The 19,941-nt window shown below is 40.0% G+C and overlaps 1 protein-coding gene across 2 annotated transcripts in view; it reads right to left on the bottom strand.

Moving 5' to 3' along the window:
* sgip1a (SH3GL interacting endocytic adaptor 1a) overlaps nt 1–19,941 on the bottom strand; it is a 73,443-nt gene that overhangs the window by 23,816 nt on the left and 29,686 nt on the right. For both annotated transcript variants that reach the window (XM_044129148.1, XM_044129149.1), the window contains 5 exons: nt 3,832–3,895; nt 3,580–3,604; nt 2,906–2,968; nt 1,900–1,963; nt 1,179–1,351 (listed from right to left, as the gene is read on the bottom strand). In XM_044129148.1, coding sequence (XP_043985083.1) covers nt 1,179–1,351; nt 1,900–1,963; nt 2,906–2,968; nt 3,580–3,604; nt 3,832–3,895 — 389 coding nt within the window. The remainder of the gene's footprint in view (nt 1–1,178; nt 1,352–1,899; nt 1,964–2,905; nt 2,969–3,579; nt 3,605–3,831; nt 3,896–19,941) is intronic.

Here is a 19,941-nt window from a genome sequence, read left to right as displayed (position 1 = left end):
CTGCAGACCAAAAGGCATAAAAAAGCTGAGGGCTGCCTGAGGAACCCTGCTGCAAACTGCAGACTGCATGATGAGCATGAGATGATTAAGTTCTCACAGGGACTTAACGTTGTGCTGCCTGGCAGCTGTAAACTTGTGGTATAAGATGTAGACCTTCGGAATAACATTAAATTACTTGAGAATAATAAGAAAAAAAATACAAAGTATTATAGCTGTACAAATTAAACTTCCAAAATGACTTAAAGCTTTCAGTTCAGTATTCAAACCAAAGAGCATGCACGCTTGCTCTGCTAAATTATTGACAAAAAGCTAAATATATACTGTTAAAATAATATGTTAGTGCTAAGCAGATGGCTCTAAAATGATTTTAATACAGTATATTATATTATTAGTGAAATTTTAAATATTAGTGAAAATGTATGGTTATTTATATAAAAAGGTGGAATTCATTTAGAACAATTTCACTCAGAGGAGTGGATTTGAAGAATTCGTTTGTCCGCTTTAATTTGTTTTAGATTACAAAAATGCTTCTATTTATTTTACAATTAGAATTTCAAAAAACCAACAAAAAAAGACATTTAGTGCAGTAATGTCATGCTATGGTACTCTAGACAATCATGGGAAAGACCACTGACTCAACAGTTGTCCAGCAGTCACTGACACCCTCTGCAAGTATCCATAGGTCATTGCGAAATAAGCTTTCTGCTCACAGAAAGCTGTTTCCAAGCACATTAATGAAAAGTTGAGTGGAAGAAAATGGTTTGGTAGAAACTGTTGCACAATAATCTGTCACTATCACAGTATTTTGGAGAAGATTCACAATGTGTCAATACGCTATACACACACAGACATACAGCTAGGAACAAAATTATTAGCTTTCCTCTGAAACTTGTAAAAATGATGATTAGAATGTCACTTGAAAAATTTCACTTTGCATGTAATGAATGACTATAAGAAGAGTTTTGCATTTTAATGGAGCTGTTGGCTTAAAGTATATTTTGGATTATATTCTAATTTATTGCGACATGCTTCTACAAGTGAATAAAAACACCTAGCTCTAGTAAAGACAAGAAGCAAGAATGAGCTATACACACATGTAACAATAACTTAAAGCATCACAAATCAAGTCTGCTAATGAAGGACAGCAGAAGGAGGGCATAACTGTTGGGGTTACTCACCATAGGAGACGGGGACAGGGCTATGTTTCCTATGGAAGCTTTGAGCTCATCAACCGAAGGAGTCGATATGACACAATCAGCTGGCAGCGGTTTGATTTTGATTTTGAATTTCTTTTTGTGGTCCTCTTCCTCCTCAGACTCGTCAGACGAGAAAAAATGGGTCTTTTTGGTAGGTGAGGGTATAAAGTCAAAGAAAAAGTCTGAAGGTAAAACAATCCAGCTGATCTGACCTCTAACTAGGTTTAAATATGGAGCATTTAACAAAGTATCTCATTACAGGTAAAACAAAAGCCCTGTTTCTACTTCGTGATGCAGTGTCTGCTCCTAATTAACATATTTCCCTTTTCAGGTTCAAACAACTGTCCCTTTAGTTGTTCAGTTGCTGTCAAACTTAAAAACAATAATAACTCCTCTGCACAGTCTGAAGAGAAACATTCAAAAGGTGACAGAAAACAACATCGCCTGAAAGGCTACAAAATATAAAACTAATCTAGACGTGCCAGTTGATTAGTGTGATGTTTCACAAAAAGTTTATAAGGCTTTTACAAGACATTTGAGGTATAATACTGTAATACAATTACTAATATGACACTGTTGTCCATAATATTTTAATGATCTTCTCAAGATATTCTTTTAAAACAAAACAATTTATCTGTTTAAAGAGATGTGAAAGAATTTTGTCATTGACTAGCAATGGTAAATCAAGTTGTGCTGAGGATATCTCCTTCCTCTGGCTCTTCATCAGGTCTGATACTGTAGCCTTCATCATCCAACTCAGGGGAGTTCTGAAACACACAAACTGTAAATCAGTACAAACCTATAAATGTGAGTACAATTCAAACGTTAACACTGGATTTCCAGTTGTAACAAATACGGTTCATTGAAGCAAAACAGTAAATTGAAAAAGTCATGCTTGTCATTGACAGATAAAAATATAGGTATAGCTCAGTTACTGATATCAATGAACAGCAAAGTGCTAAAACTTTCTATTATGAAGCCTCGTCTTTCCTTGACCTGTTCTGGACACTTCCAGTCAGCTGGTTGAAACATGGCAACTATATACTCTTCTACCATTTTCAACAAAAATAAATTTGTCTGTTTGGTTATATCTGGTTAACTAAAAAGCTTTCCCATCCGTCTTACTAATTTTACTATTGTAGACTATTAAAACTGTACAGAAACCTCTAAATATGAACAAATCTGCATGACCAAACACCAACTGTCCTCTACATAAGTATGTGCAGGACGGGCGTAGTTGGCTTTAACGCCAAACGGCTGCACACCTATCACTACATTCATTTTGCCTAGTGGCTCCATATGATTTCTTGCTCTCTTCCAAAGCCAGAGACGTATGCAATGTAGGGGGGAAAGTGCAAAACTTTTGTTTTACCCTAGATAATGCTGTACAACAAGATCAAAGCAAACATTATAGGAAACATTCTAGGAATCAATATAATGATTTAGTAGCAATAGGAATAGTACCTGCTTTTCTGTTTTTCATAAAACAATTAAATCATTTTGGGGTTTTACTGTTAATCATTTGTGTTAATGCAAAATTATGTGTTTGTATTGATGGTTAAATATTTGGATTCTGGCCTATGTTCATTTACCAACTACAATTTCTTTAAGCAACCAGTGATAAATCTAAAGAAGGCTTAAGTTTTGGTGTGTGATTTGGTGCAGAAGAAGCAACACCTCACCAACTTAAAGTAAATAACTACACTTACATATCTTTCCCAGTCGATCTCTCCATAGAAGCCATTCGGGGCTCCATTTGTCTTCTTCTGAGACTGAGAAGACAGAAGCTGTTTGATTAAAATCCCTCCAGACACTGAAGAAAGAGTGAGTTATGCAAGACTCCACTTTATCTATTTCAAACTACAACTCAGCAGGATTGTTGTGCAATTGGATTTTTTTTCTCAGACACTATTCTGTTTTCAGTTTTCCCACTTTTCTGAAGCTCTGGGTTATCAAAATAACAACACTAAAACCAATATTTTGCATTTTTATAAGCCATATTTGGACAAAAAATTTTAATTATGAGGACAAAAGTATTCTTGCTCCAAACATTGCACTGAACGTTTCCTTGTTTTCATTTACTATGTGATTCTGACAGCGTGTTAATGAAATAATAGCTCAGGGAATAGAGCTCAGTGGGAGACTGATGGAATAAATAACAAGCTGCAGTATTTTTACTGATTCTAAATTCTATCAAGACACAGTGCTACTCTAAAAGCTTGTCTATTCTAAAAGGCTGAGTTCAGTACCGATTCAACCTCTTGGGGTTCCTGGCAAACAAAAAGAACACAAAAATAAATAATTTATCCAGTGTTCACCAGATTCAGCTCCCTTCCGAAATTCTGATTTGAAAATAAATGTAACTACATTAACTGTTACTTACACCACCATCTCTGTCTGGAGACCCTCTGTTCCACATAAAGGGAAAAAAGAGAAAGAAATATGAAAGGTTTCTTGTTCTCTTTATTTGAAGTATTGACTAAATTTCTAAATAGTCCAGGTCAAATAATTTAAAATACTAGAAACCAATTAGATTAATCAATGCATTAATGGAAGATCAATATTAACATCCACAACGCTATGCTACCCCCTCTGAACGAGGGTCAGAGCATTGCAAAGCCAAAAGTGGACTTACGTAGAGTCACTGTCCTTCTCTTTCTTTCGTATCCCGAAGGCCTTCCTGGTACGTTTTTTCAATCCTGCACAAAGAGCACAAAGAGAAACCAAAGGCATGAATAAAAGGTGGCTCGCGTGGGAGGCTTAAAGGGTAGTCTGGGTCAGCTTCATGTCAATGGGATCAAAGGCTATATTATCATGTATTCTTTATTGACTGGCTGCATCGCTGTGAAGAAAAACACTGCTAAAACTATAAATGTGTTCACGGTCATCACAGATTGAACGACAACCCTGTAATCATCAAGGAAACCTTTTAGGATGGAAAATTTATTAGAACTAAAAATCAATGAACCAGCAACTGAGTCAGGACAGTAAAAGGGCATAGATGGAGAAAGCTATAGTGGGTCACATAGAAAGTTCAATACATTACAATTCATACAACACAAGACTCAAAATGTGCTGATTAGCACATTGCATGATAGTAAAAAAAAAGTGAACCACACTTAAAGGAACTCAAATACAAAATATCTACGTTAGGACAACAGAAAAAAGTTTGAAGTCCACAATCATATAGTGCAATGAATCCCAAGTGTCCTCTAAACAAAAGGTGCAGCACAAATGTTTGTGAATAGGTACATAAACAAAATATCAAAATAAAACTTTGATTATGTCAATTTTTTTGATACGTCTTGTATTTGAAATCCCTTTCTTCTTTAGTTAAATTAACTGAACTATTATTTTTAATAACTAATTCAGTAAGTTTAAAACCTTATCTTTGTGTCTTCTTCACCTTAAAAGGAGGTTAGATTACAGTTTTTCTCAACTCTATATCTGCTACCTTTGACATTAGAACAGTTTAACATCAACTAAAAACCCTATTGAAAAGACTGATCTCAGATGCTCCCACCTCTTTCTTACCCAGAATGAAGGCCCAGTTGTCCCCCTCCATTCTGTCTCTGCCGAGTCCTCTACTTTCATTCTTCCTTCTCTTTACTTTGCAGAGAACTCATCACATAATCTACAGACTAACCAGTTTCTTCCTCAAACCACCTGCAGATACACGCTATGCCACTGATGAGGAACTTGATTCTCTTCTAGCTGAAGCATGCGCACACACCTACATAGATAAGGTGTCCTGTCCTTGATCTGCATATGGTGCTCAAATTCAACACCGGTGGCTTTATTTCTGAGTTAAGTGGAGATTTAACGCAGAATGTCTGAAAAATACAACAAAAATAACAAAAACAAAAGAAAAAACAAAACAAAAAAAAAACATCAAAATCTGTTTCAGCTAACTGTTTAATTTGAATTGTATTAGTCAATGATGTTAAAGAAGATAGACATTTACTTGGACTTTATATTTACTGACAAAGTACAAGACAATTAAGTCCCTGCAAACTGCACTGACACAAAATGTAATAAATATCCAAGGACACAAGTATATACTGTGTTTTGAAAGCAGCATGTACTTCTCACTATTTGAGAAGTACACACATGTACAGCGTAGATATGTGTGTACTTTTTCCTATTTACAACTAAATAGGAAAAAGGTATTTGTTCTTCAATTTGTTCAAAAGATGACCCAACTTCACAGCTTTCATTCTGCTGATTTACACACAGATTAAAACTAATCTAAATCCAGAGGCTGAGAAAAACACCTTAAATATGATATCCATCATCACCTCAGGAAGGAAGATCAATGGAAACACATGTACTTCTCAAATAATGTGGAACGTGAGAGGCAGGAGGTTTTTTAATGTTGGTGCCTTTATTAATGGTTGAATAAAAAAACAAGCCTCCAGTCACGGTGCGGCAGCAGTGCCCAAACTAATCAACAGGCTGTCTGTTCAGCCTAGAAGAAGAAGTAGCCTACACAAACACACCTGTGTACAGAGCTGACAGTAGAGGAGAGATGCAGAGACGGTTGTAGAGGTAAGTAAAGCAAGTGACTGTCGCCAGTAGAAAAAGACCAAGAAATATGAAAGAGCCAACAAAGCTCTTAGCTTCACTATGAATGTAAAATGTTATGCACTTTTCATTCCTTCTGATAATCTAAAAGCAATTTTGCAAATAATAGTTGTTGTTTTTTAAACCATTTTGATTATCATTGTGTTTCTTCTAAAATTTTCATTCCTGCAAGTCGTTTGCACTTCTGTTTTAAGACTTTTGACAAACGTCTTGCCTCCAAAAGGGGAAGACAGATCGCACTGGTGCAATCATTATATAATCAGTAAACACAACAAATTTACCTGTGCTGCAAAACAAGGAATAGGTAAGTGAATACAAGTTTATGAGATCAGAGAAAGAATAAAAGCTATGAAGCTAAACAAAAAAGAGAAAAAATACAATTCACAAATATGTACAAGAAGACCATAGAAGAGCAATAGACAGACTACATCACATGATGTTTTGGAAAAGTGTAAACTTGCTCTAATTATCATAATCTAATACTATCTCTGCATATCAGTAAAAACTTTTTTCCCCCCATAAAAACATTTGTAACCATCTTTTGCTTCACTTCTTCTGTGCCTTGATTTTTCTTCACTGATTACAAGTCTGGGCCTTATTTTTCATTGGGATTTCATCTGTTAGAAAATAATGTTTCTTGTTTCAGAGCATAATTTATGCCCCATCGATCCCCTCTCAGTCATCTTTTAGCTCTTGATTTTTTTCTTCTTTAAGCACATTTAGTGCAAATTCATGTTTGCTACCAAGGAAAAATTAACACAAGAAGGTTTGTATTAAGGAAACAAAAGAAGCTATTTGAATTTCTTTTTAATGTGGAGATTTATTATGAGTGTTTCATTTTTTAGTTTTTAACAATTTTTCAATGTCCTCTGTATTTGAATCTTTTTCTCCATGAAGAAAATCCTGAATATATGCTGATATTATTTGGGAGTAGGTTTTCACAAAGTTTAAGTTAAATGACATCTATTTATAGATGTTGCTATAAGTAAAGCAGATAAGAAAGCACTTTAGGAGTGAAATGGCAGACAGTAAAGACTATGTGGTGCACACTGTTTAAAAACTTCTGGTCAGACTGATGCTAGGTCAACTACTAACATAAATAGCGGCCTATTCCCAGGCCTATTCCCAGGACACACAAGTGTAAATCACTTGCTCACATAGACCAAGTGATTTACAGCTAAATAGGAAAAAGGTATTTGTTCTTCAATTTGTTCAAAAGATGACCCAACTTCACAGCTTTCACTCTGCTGATTTACACACAGATTAAAACTAATCTAAACCCAGAGGCTGAGAAAAACACCTTAAATATGATACACCTCAGACATCTGAGGAAGGAAGATCAATGGAAACTTAACTGGTGCTTTAGAGATTTTTAGAGTCCCTAAATGTTTTGTTTAATAATTCTGAGTTTTTGGGCATTGATCATTTTTACAATTTAAAGACACTAACAGGTTTCATATGAGTTCATGACAAACATCCATGCAATTGTTTCTATAGAAGTGAAGGAAGAAGGAAGGAAGCAAGGAATAGAGACAGGAATGACAACAACACACGGTGAAGGAAAGGAAGGAAGGCTGGACAGACAAAAGAAAAAGTGGACCAATAAGTGGATGGATGAAGAGATAAATGGATGGATGAACAGACAAGTTAACAATTGAAAAAATGGATGAACAAATGCCTGGAAAGATGGAAATCTTTGGTTTGACAGAGTTGGTAAACAATTCTATGACTTCCTTACAGGTCTTTAAAGCAGTTATGGAGATCCCAGCATTTGTCTGAGGAGTGTGACTCTATATTCCTTGCTCTACCAGTGAGCTAAAATGAAACTGTGTTCAAACAGAAACAAAAGTGTTTATTTGCTTCTGGACAGACAGAACAGGAACTGTTTGACAAGCTTCTGCAAAGGGGGGTGGGTGGGGACATGATGAGACTATCAGCCAAACAGGCAGCCAGACACAGCTAACACTGCCAACTACACAGGAGCAGAGCAGGCCACTCCACTCCAAACTCTGAATGAGAGACTTGTGGTGCTCTGCATAGCAAGCAGAAAGAATGATTATACAAGTCTGGAGCTGCAAAAAAAAAGATGTTTTCAACCCTAGCAGAGAGATAAACTCTTTGGCTTTACAAAACAAAAGTATAGGTTAAATGAATATACATTTTCCTATAACATTGAAAAAAAAAACCAACAACTCAAGTTTGGGTCATTAAATTAGTATGGAGTGCGTGTGAGAACATGTTCAGGTTGGCGAACAGCGTGCCAGGAATACAACAAAAGGATGTTGTATGTGTTTTGAACAATTGTGCTGTCATGAAAGCACAATTTCATGACAACACAAGCAAAACCCTAAACAAAGAACAGTTAAAAAGGAGCAGACTGTAATGAAAAAACAAGAGTAGGTAAGGAAATGCTATTACTTTCTACTCGACCAGTATTAAGTCAAGTAGACAAACAGAGCGACAAATAGCAAATAGGAGGCTTAAAAGACTCCTTTGTCAGAATGATTTCTGTCCTTGACAGGCATAAACAGAAGTGACAGATATGCTCAACAAGAGCAGTTACAGTAAAGTGATCTTATCACACTGCACAGAAATCATACATATTATTCTAAACTCTTGAAATCAGGCCTTTATTAAATATGATGCCGTTCTTTTACATTTTAATCAGAGCTAGATGTTTATGCATTTAAGAGTTTAAAGCATAATTACATAGTGAAGGACAGTGCTTCTAGAGATATATTATATAAAATATATGCTCTATAAAAATGCATCAAACTACTCTTTTCTCCTCACCATCAACATTAAATCGGACTGAAGTTTTTCTGTTTTAGGTTAGAAACTACTATAAAAATTAATCTGAGGATAAGGATTAATTTTAGTCAGAAGTTTACATATACAAAGAATGCTATTCCTTTCAGCAATTTGGAAAAGGAAAAATAATGTTATGGATTTCTAAGCTTCTGACAGGTAGTTTGCAAGATTTGATTTAAACGGAGGTGTTTAAACATTTTTTAAAACCAATCAGGCAAGATGTTAGGAAGAGAGTTGCAAACCACTTCACATATGATGTATGAAGGTGACATACTGATCTATTTAAATCACTTCAAACAAGTTCATATATTATGATAATGTCTAGTTATCACACCATTCAGCACAGAAATGGGTTTTGAGTTGCAAAAGTGAGTGTGTTTTAGGGTAAAATGTGCAAATCAACCCCAGAACAAAACAAAAGTGCTCATGAAGACAATGGAGATTAATGCAATCATCATCTGGACCAACATCATCTGAAGGGCCATTCAGCAAGGAAGAGGCCATTACTGCAAAATCAACATACAGTGTCAGATTAAAGACTGCAAATGCACTCAGGAACATGTCCTATGACAATATAAAAATACATATTTAAATGTTTATCCACAATGACCATTGTTTAATTTGCAGGTTCAAGTTTTTTTAAAAACACCATCCCAACTGTGATACAGGGATGATAGCGTTGCATGGTGGTAATGCTTACAAAAATAAATAACATAATGGAAAAAGAACATTATGTGAAAACATCAGGGCAATATATGAAGACATCATCCAGGAGAATAAGCTTTGGCAAAAATGAGACTTCAAATTGGGCAATGGCCCTAAACATACACCTCCAAATTAGTTACAAACTGGTTGAAGGCCAAGAAAGGTTATGTTATGGTGTGGTAGTCACTAGGCCCTGATCTCAACTCCATAGAAAGTTTGAGTGGGTGGAGATTTAAGGGGTGGGGATCAGTTACGTCAATTCTCTTAGGAGAAATGGACCAAAATGTCAAATACTGTGAAAAGCCTAATGCAGTTACTAGAGTTAATGCTGTCAAATTCTTAGTAAATATATGGAAACTTTTGTATCTGATCAATATCAATGTTTGTGAAAAAAAATGGTCATGTGACATTTTATAATGTGTATATCTGGTTTCAACTTCAGTGTTTAGATATGGAACAGTGGTCTTAAGCACTAACAGATGGTGACTAAAGTTTTCTTTGCTTGTTTTTACCAAGAATAAATCATAAATATTTATATCTATTCCAATAGGAAGAAATAGAGCAACTTATCCAATTTCTAGCCTATGAATTCAATCTTCTCAGTTTGTCCACTCTTAATTAAGGAAAGGAAATGCTGACAGAAGGTGTTAATGGAAATACCTCCCTGTCTCATTAACATGGAGCAAAAACATTAAACTTCAGCACTGCAGGATAAAAAAAAACTCCAGCAAACACAACCATAAACAATCAGCCTCATTGTGTTTCCATGCTCAAAGTGTGTTTCAGTAAGAGCGGCTGTGTCAGTGTGGCAGAGAAAAGACAAAGAGATGGCGTCAGTTCGCATTTGAGACTGTGGATGCTAAAATTAGGACTGGACCGCAGAGTCCAGGTGGTTGTACTGTCAAATGTAACAGTTACACTAACATATACAATTTTTCAGAAATAGACACAATTGATTAAATACATGTTAGGTTATGCACATTTTAATGTACCACAAACACTTTAGAAAATTAGAGAAAAAAAGCAATGTTTTCTCAAAAGACATTATTCACTAAAAGAAAGTGGGTCAGAGCCACTACCATGTATTAGAGTATTGGCAGTTGGTGCAGAGACGAACAAAAGATGCTGGGAAAAACCAAGGATGGTGGTGAGCATCCAGCTGTGCTCCCACTCTGTTTCTATTCAAAATATTCTGCTTGGTTATTCAGCTGCATTCATTTTTATGTTTAAATAAACAATATGTAACTAATGTGTAAAAAAATCAGCAGCTTTTATATCACTAGATAATCATTTCATTCCAGAAAGTATATTTTGACATCTGAAAAAACAAGAAAGGCATTTAAGATTACAGGAATCTATGATGCACAGGAAATTACATGCAGAAATATTGGGAAAATCTTTTTTGGAACTAAGGTGTAGTTTGCACCTTAACGTGGTATATTTGGCCATTCATTAGCCATCTCTGTCCATTTGCTCCCTCCCCCATCCACTGCCTCCAAAAACAACCAGCACTCGTGGTTCTTTGCCCAAGGCTCTAAATACCAACCACCCAAGGACTGTGTGGCAAATGAGCCTGCTGCAGAACCAGCAAAGTAGCTTTTAACATGGATTTTTTTTTTCAGCACGAAGTCACAGGGGGAAAAATGTATTTTAAACTGGTCTTTTTACGGAGTTTTATAGACCAGAGCAGCAGTTTCGGGAAAAATGTTTTCTCTCCATCCCTTATTATAGGTTTGAGCATTCATGTTCATGTCTAATTTAACATTCTTGAAACGTGTGTCTTTTATTTGTAGAAGCACATAAAAAAAACTTGCCGTCAACATTGTGGATACTGTCTACTGAAAATATTAAAATTACTTTAACTTGCTTAAAAATTTTAGAACCACTTAGGGAACTAATAGAAATTTTAAATTTAATTCTCAGATCATCAAAGTCACAGCAAGAATAACCTGCCACTTCACCACTTCATGACTATTTTTGATAGAATTTCCAAACTTAAATCCAACTTACTGATGCCTAGTGGAAATTTTTTATATTTTTTACTATTTTCGCCTGAAGATAGATACCGTTACAATATAGAGAACAAATGGATCATTATATGCAGGCCTTAAAGTGGGCATTAAATACAAATGTTGACATCAACTGGAGAGAAACAGTTGCTCAAATGTTTCATCTGTGCCACAAAAACAGAGAGCTCTGTGGCTGAGCGGATTTGTCAGGCAACATGCATAATAATGAGTGCAGCTTTGATGCAGAAAGTTTCTGTTCCTAAGAACACACCAATCCTGGGTCAGGAGAGGCAATAGAAAAGATATGTTGTGGACTTATGTAACATTTACAAACATTACTATTTAAGCACTGTGCGAACAGTCATGCTTGTTTATCTCTGAAAAAGAAATGTTTTCAAAATGCATAAACAAAATACAACTCCCCTCAGGGCACATCTTGTTAGGGATTTTTTTTCTAATTTTATGAATAGAGCCAACCAATTACTCCATTAAACCACATTACAGCATAAATAAATAAAACATACAAATTAAGTAGAAAAAAAAATCTAAACAACTCACTGCATTTGGATTCAGGAGACTATTAAAAGTTACCACAGAGGGAACTTAACAAAGAAAAAACCTAATCTTTTAATTCAATGATATTAACGCATTCCCTTTGTGCGTTCCCTTAATTCTTTCCATTTTATAAGCTCATTTGTCAGGGCCATCTGTCAGATGCAAAAAGAAAATCAATACACAAACTCAAAAAACAGAAGCAGTATGAGCCTCCGTGCTTCTGCAAGATCTGCAGATCAATGATTTCTATTTATATGAGCAAGGTTTACTTTCTGAAGCAGTTCTCCAAACAAACTCAAATCTCAGCCTCCTTTGTGAAGGTAATCTACTAGACAAAATGTGAAATAATTGCTACCACTGCTTATTTAATTTTAAATGCATTTTAAATCCTTCATTTGGATTTTATAAGCAGGTGAAGGGAGAAAACAAAAAAATTCTCACCACAAAGTGACTTAACAGTCAGAAGAAATGTATCTAAATTGTAAAACAAAAAAGCAGTTCAGCACATATGAATAGGAACCAAAACAAATCCATTTAAAGCAGCTGTAAAGAAATACCTGCAGTTAAAGGGACAAAGTAGATACAATTGGATTTAAATTTGAAAAAAGAAGATTATGAGGCTGATAAATTACTTTGTTTAAATTAGTAAAAAGTATGGTTAGCACAGCTAGCAATACTAAAACAGTGGTCTCTGCATGTATTTTCTAGAGAATACAGAGAATGCTAACATTTTTAAATTCAGAATGTTCAGTAACAGAGAGAGGCTGAAACCTACAAAATGAAAGCAACTTTACACTACTGTTATCTGTTTAAAAAATCTTCCTCTCTCCCTGCACAAATGAATTTCAATCTGGAGAGACTCAGACAGAGAAAATGAACAGCGATTAAAAAGGTTTATTGACAGAAATGAATTTAAAGTTCTTTGGCGCTCGGGCCCCGGCTGTGGTCATCAAGCTGTGAATTGCAATAAGCTCGGATGAGCATTCCCGATGTAGGATAGGAATGTCATCCCCCCGGGACCCGGCCCTGGTGGTGGAGGTCGGAGAAGGATGCGAGCTTGAGGATCTGGGCGAGGGAAGGTGGAGAAGGGGTGGAGGAGGGTTGAGCGCGGTTGGGATGCGGAAGACGCCATGGATGGAGGTCCTTTTCAGCTGGGCCTTGGAAGGCGATTGGACGTGACGTGGCTTGGTCCAGCGTTGATAGGACAGCGGTGATGGGCGGGATGCTCCGATAGGACGAGCCAGGTGGGGCTAAAGAGTCTTCCAGTTTGAATTTGCGCCCAGGCTTCATTTCAATCTGGAGAGACTCAGACAGAGAAAATGAACAGCGATTAAAAAGGTTTATTGACAGAAATGAATTTAAAGTTCTTTGGCGCTCGGGCCCCGGCTGTGGTCATCAAGCTGTGAATTGCAATAAGCTCGGATGAGCATTCCCGATGTAGGATAGGAATGTCATCCCCCCAAAAGGGGAGGCTGAGGCCGGGGCCGAGGCCGAGGGATAAATGTCGTGTCGGAGGGCTGAGAATGCGGTGAAGCATAAAGGGGTTTGTTACTGGTAGCGAGAGTCAGAAAGGGGCGTTGCGGCATAAAATAGCGGCGTGCGGGTAGGTGAAGGCTAGCTGGGGGCGGCGCTGTGCGTGAAATAACTGAATGCTGGTAGATGGAGGCCAGCCGGGGATGCCGCTATGCGTGAAATGACTGAATGCTGGTAGGTGAAGGCTAGCTGGGGGGATGCCGCTATGCGTGAAATGACTGAATGCTGGTAGGTGAAGGCTAGCTGGGGGCTGCGCTGTCGTGAAATAACTGATTGCTGGTAGATAGAGGCCAGCCGGGGATGCCGCTATGCGTGAAATGACTGAATGCTGGTAGGTGAAGGCTAGCTGGGGGCAGCGCTGTGCGTGAAATAACTGAATGCTGGTAGATAGAGGCCAGCCGGGGATGCCGCTATGCGTGAAATGACTGAATGCTGGTAGGTGAAGGCTAGCTGGGGGCGGCGCTGTGCGTGAAATGACTGAATGCTGGTAGGTGAAGGCTAGCTGGGGGCTGCGGTGTGCGTGAAATAACTGAATGCTGGTAGATAGAGGCCAGCCGGGGATGCCGCTATGCGTGAAATAACTGAATGCTGGTAGATGGAGGCCAGCCAGGGGATGCCACTATGCTTGAAATAACTGAATGCTTGTAGATGGAGGCCAGCCGGGATGCCGCTATGCGTGAAATTACTGAATGCTGGTAGATGGAGGCCAGCGGGTGCCGCTATCGTGAAATGACTGAATGCTGGTAAGTGAAGGCTAGCTGGGGGCGGCGCTGTGCGTGAAATAACTGAATGCTGGTAGATGGAGGCCAGCCAGGGGATGCCACTATGCTTGAAATAACTGAATGCTTGTAGATGGAGGCCAGCCGGGATGCCGCTATGCGTGAAATGACTGAATGCTGGTAGATGGAGGCCAGCCGGGGATGCCGCTATGCGTGAAATGACTGAATGCTGGTAGGTGAAGGCTAGCTGGGGGCAGCGCTGTGCGTGAAATGACTGAATGCTGGTAGATGGAGGCCAGCCGGGGATGCCGCTATGCGTGAAATGACTGAATGCTGGTAGGTGAAGGCTAGCTGGGGGCGGCGCTGTGCGTGAAATGACTGAATGCTGGTAGATGGAGGCCAGCCAGGGGATGCCACTATGCTTGAAATAACTGAATGCTTGTAGATGGAGGCCAGCCGGGATGCCGCTATGCTTGAAATGACTGAATGCTTGTAGATGGAGGCCAGCCGGGGACGCCGCCTTGCGTGAAATGACTGAATGCAGGCAGATATTGGCCAGCTGGGGGTGCCGCTGAGTGATGCTATGACATAGTGTTGCCAATTAGAATAATATCCCCCAAAATGAAGCTGCGGCTGGGGCCGAAGCTGGGAGTTAGAGACTGGGGAAATGAGAATAGGCCGGGAAGCTACACTAACTTGAGGTTTACGGGCTGGGACTTTAGGAAGTCAATACCAGGTGACGTTACTGATGGAAACACTTCCTCGGCATGCTGCATACTTCAGTGAGTCAGGGGAGGCAACTTTATTCCCCCACACAAACTCTGAGTGTGGGCGATGCCAGTGTGAGCTCGGCATGAGAACTCCCTAGAGTTTGATCCAAAGGCTGTATCTCCAACCTGGGTTGCTCCAGATAACTGCCTGCTACTGGAGATGAGATGCTAGAACTATGGTTAGACTACTTGGGGACATTAAAGGATATGAGTGAGCTATGGGAACATCCTGGAATGGAACTTAAGATGGGGGTGTGAAGGACAAAGGAGAAAGATGATGTTAAGGAAGAAAACAATTGCGTGATGACGTCACAGAATTACAGTGTTTAATCCCATACAAAGAAGCGTATGAATTAACAACAAAACTTTTGAATACTTACCACAAACCTGTTCAAAATTAAGAAATTTGTTCAGAATAAGAATGTTCGAAATATCTTTTACCCATGATACTTACCACAAACCTGTTCAAAATTAAGAAATTTGTTAGGAATAAGAATGTTCAATCTACCTTTTACTCATGCCGTAAGATTAACTGTATTAAGCACAAAATAATCATTTTTCTCAACAATGAGCATAACATTTGCTGGATGAGAGCATGCATTTGCATGAGGTTGACCAACCACCACCAGGTAATTGCGCAGTGCTTGTGAGGCACTGAGGGAAGCTGAGAAGTTACGAGATATAATTATAAGAAGAGAATGCTGGAGATGACTACAGAGCTGTTGCCATAAGGTCGAGAGGGTACCTTGAATACTGGTGAAACGTGATCTTAAGAATTGAATGCTGTCGTATAAAATTATGATCCTATGGTTGCGAGAATGCAGGGGCTTGGAACGATGGCTGAGCATGAAGCGAAGATTGGGGCAGGAAATGAGGCTGAGACACTGAGGAAATATAGGGTATAAAACTACAGTGCAAACGTGGATGACTTTTTTACGTAAATTTTTTTTTTTTTTTTTTTTTTTTTTTTTTTTCCTCTCTCTAATAGCTGAATGACGAAGTCTGGGAGAGATGCTTATTAGCAAGGGTTTAGAAGGCGGGATGCTGGTAGATGAAGGCCAGCTGTTGAAGAGGCGTGTTGAATGGCAGGATGTTGATAGATGAAGGTTGGAACTGCGATAAGCGGACGTGATTAAATTGATGAATAGCAATAGAATTGCTTAGGGTGAGTGATAACGATGAAAATAGTGGCGGTTCGGCTTGTGGGTCGAACATGATAGCTTATGGCAGAGAGCTGGGATGTAGGGACGCTTTGCAGAAAAAACCCCTCGAGAAACAGGTTACAGGGTGGAACGGGTTTCGCAGAAAACTGAGGACTCGTGCTGTTGAAAATGGAGGCGGAGCAAACCGGCTGCATGGGGATTCAACGGCTGGAAAGAATGGGAAAATTAGAGAGGAAATGCGTCTGGGACTCCGCGACAAGAAGGTGCTGATTCACCCCCGTGAGAGGATATTGGCTCGGAAGAGGGACTGGAGCGAATGGGAGAGTGAAACCTGGGAAAGCAAGAGGACAGGATGGCCTGGGGATAACGTCTGAATTCAGGCGATTTATTTATTTTGATGAGAGATGAAGCCTAGAAGTGCCAGCAGGGCATGAGCTTGTAATGACAGCATGCGAGGCAATTTACTGTTGGTGGAGAACGCCGAGCTATCGGATGGCAAAGACTAATTGAGGGCAAAATGAATCTCGTGGCGAGCGTGGGAAGCGACTCGGTAACCGCAGGCTACTGTTAACATGCTTAGGGTGCTGTAATGTTATCTGGGCATGTTTCGTCTGTGATTACCGGCATCTGGCAGTAGTACTCGACTCAGTTGATTACTTGGGGAAAACTTAGCAGAGTTCTGTATTTTGTTATGACTAATGCACATGCATGGCTCAGCACGGCAATGGCAGGTCTCCTTCACTGTTGCATAAACCCGGCAAGCGTCTCGGTGTTCAAGTTGCGTTTGAAGGCAGCTCGGGATACAGGTTGCAACATTTAATGAATAAAACGGTTTTAACTGTGAAAGTACGGGAGACACGGATATGTGAAAAGCGCGAGCCCTATGTAAAGAGTGCAAGATTGGCACTTCTGGGGTGGGGACAGGCGGCTTCCGGTTCAGAGGGAGGGAGGGCACTGCTTTCTCTGGGCAGGCAATACCCTACAAGCTCACCGTGCCGCTAGGCCTGGGGAAGCAGTTAAGCTTCTAACGCCAAGGAGAAACCCAGAAGCAACAGCCAATCCTAAAAACCTAAGTTAAGAAAAGGGATATTTGATAACTAGCCTGGTGAAAACCGCTGCCAGATCGTTAAGGTCTTCTAGTTCACTCGGAACAACACGACTGTGATGAAAGCGTGAGGTATCGATTAGCCTTTTGCATTATGTAACAGGGAAAATTACTGAAGCTCGAGACGCCGGACGCTTATCCTTTGAGATTAATGCGACATCACCTTCTATTTAAAGTTACCTTTGATGGGTAGTGAATGGGACTCTAAGCAAAAATTTGATGAGAAACGATGATGCGATGATGGCCCTGGCGTGATGACTTGGTTACCGATTGGAGAAGCTCTGAGCTGATTGGTACCGATGTGACCTGGGGGATTATTAGCGGCTTCACATTCTACAGCGCATATGACTGACTACTGAGACTAGGAGCACAGTTAGACTAGAGCTATAATTTCGGCTTGAGTCCATGCAGTCACCTCGCTTTACAACGCGACGGCGTCATGAACTGTAGTGGCGGGTGGTGAGGCGGTGCAAGGAACCGAGTAGCAGTAAAACGATGATGTTTGGAGAAATTTATAGTCTGGTAGTCCAGATTATCCTAAATCCCAGGCAGCACTGCCGAGTGGAAACCAGGGCTCAAGACGGGTAGGAGCGGGGTGAACTGATGGACCGAGACGTGACGAGCGACAGCTACGAACAGAAGGACAGGGACTCAGACATGGTACAAAGCACGGGGTAATCAGGGAATGAGAGCACCTGGGGCAAATCAAGGGGAGAGGGACGACACAGAGACTCTGAAGGCACATGTTGAAACAGAGAAATTAATGCGGTAACCATGACAACCCATGAACGGCTCTACGTAGCTGGGTGGCTGAATAATACCGCTTTGCAAATGAATGTGGAGGGGCACGGCCGCTGACTTGAGACGGACCGAGAAGCGGAGCTGAATGTCTGTTGCGGGCGTACTAAAGTTCGGGGAGGAGTATGTGGGGCTTGATGCCTGCGAAATGACAGAGGCTACTACTAGGTGCGGGCGCTGAAGAAACGCATGATCGGCGGTCCGCTTTATCGCCGCTGGGAGGATGCTACTAGTTACTGATTTATTTATGCATTTATTCGGTAAAGCTCTGAAGCATTTAAAAGCGCAGCCTGGGTGCGCCTTGTCACGAATAAGGCTTGCAAGTTCGGGAGGAGATGGACTAAGAAAAAGTCCTCGTTTCCTAACATTGCGAAACATGGATGAGATATGTGAGGATCGTCTTACCTGGAAGGCCCGAGGCGGGCGTGGCGTGGGAAATCCGGACGGAAGGAGCGGATGACCGGGCTGATAGCGGCTATCTGAAGTATGTGAAGTTGTTGGCGTAGGTCGGTGCGGCGAGACCTGGCGAGCCGGCCAAGGCCGTGAAGTGGGTAGCGCTGGAGCAGGTGACGGTGGATCCCAGTCAGCGAGAAAGCGGCGGGAGAAGCTGCTTGGAATGAATGAGGTCCAGGGATTCTCTTCCATCTGGGGAGCGTCTGAGGGAAAGAAGCGGCCGAGCACGCGGCTAAGCGGCTTTATGACGGACATGAGAGGTGCGGGGGCGAGCAGTCGCTCTGAAAAGAGGTCTGGTGAGATATTTGACCGAGAGCTGAGGCGTGCGGCTGAACAGGTTGAGCGCGGTTGGGATGCGGAAGACGCCATGGATGGAGGTCCTTTTCAGCTGGGCCTTGGAAGGCGATTGGACGTGACGTGGCTTGGTCCAGCGTTGATAGGACAGCGGTGATGGGCGGGATGCTCCGATAGGACGAGCCAGGTGGGGCTAAAGAGTCTTCCAGTTTGAATTTGCGCCCAGGCTTCATTAGAGACAAGTCTTGACATTTCATAGGAACAGCAGGTTCCTTTTCTGACATCTCTGTCCCTTCTGTGTATTCAGATAGGCTGAAAATTGCTCACTTTAAGTCCAATTCACTGAGGACAGAATCCACACCGGGGAGCCCTTTTGGTATTGCTTAGATATGGTGTATTCACTGACAGGAAAACAATTTGATTTTTGTATTAAGGGGTCAGGAGCACTCAAACTAAAAACTGTCCAGCTGGTTTTTTGATAAATTTATTCCTACATCAGTCACTCCAGGATTGTGACATTTTTCTTGTGCTATTTTGCATCCAAAAATCAGCAATTCAGTGGTGCCACTTTTAGAAATAGTTGAAAAGAATGTTTACAATATTTGCGCTAATGTATGACAGTACATGTGACTTTTGCTACTTGCCATATCAACCACAGACTATAACTTGATACGAAGTAAGAATGTGGCTGCATAGGAAGAAAAAAAAGATTTGAGGTGGAGTTGAACCCAATGTTTTTACCATTTTTGCAGAAAATTTGCAATAAACTCACAATTATGCATGAGTGAGAGAAAAATGCAGGGTATCTTGAATATGCATGAATTTCCATGATCACGGAATTGCAAAAAACTAGGTGGACTACCTATTATACACATAACTGAACAGTTCTACACTAATTCAGAATAAACTTTAGAAGTTGTCTTCATTGTCAAAACTGCTGATTAAAAATAAACATCCTGGTTGTGGCAGTGGTGGAGAGGTTGTTACCAGAGATATGGAATTTTCCTTAACTATTTTGTTATTTTAGAATCAAATACTGTGATTTCATTACATAAGTATTGAAACAAAAGATTGTGTGGCTGTACACTAGGGTGATTCACTGATGACAGGGTGGATGCTTTTAAACCCTCAGATTGATCTTTTCACCTGTTTTGAGTTCTTATTGGGAGATGGAGGAGGAATGATCTGTGGTCTTATGATGAAAACCTATTTCACATACACACATTCACTCACATACCAATACACA

This window comes from Gambusia affinis, linkage group LG10 (genome assembly GCF_019740435.1).
Source record: "Gambusia affinis linkage group LG10, SWU_Gaff_1.0, whole genome shotgun sequence".
In the NCBI taxonomy this organism is placed as follows: Eukaryota; Metazoa; Chordata; class Actinopteri; order Cyprinodontiformes; family Poeciliidae; genus Gambusia; species Gambusia affinis.
This window is presented reverse-complemented; position numbering and strand designations above follow the sequence as displayed.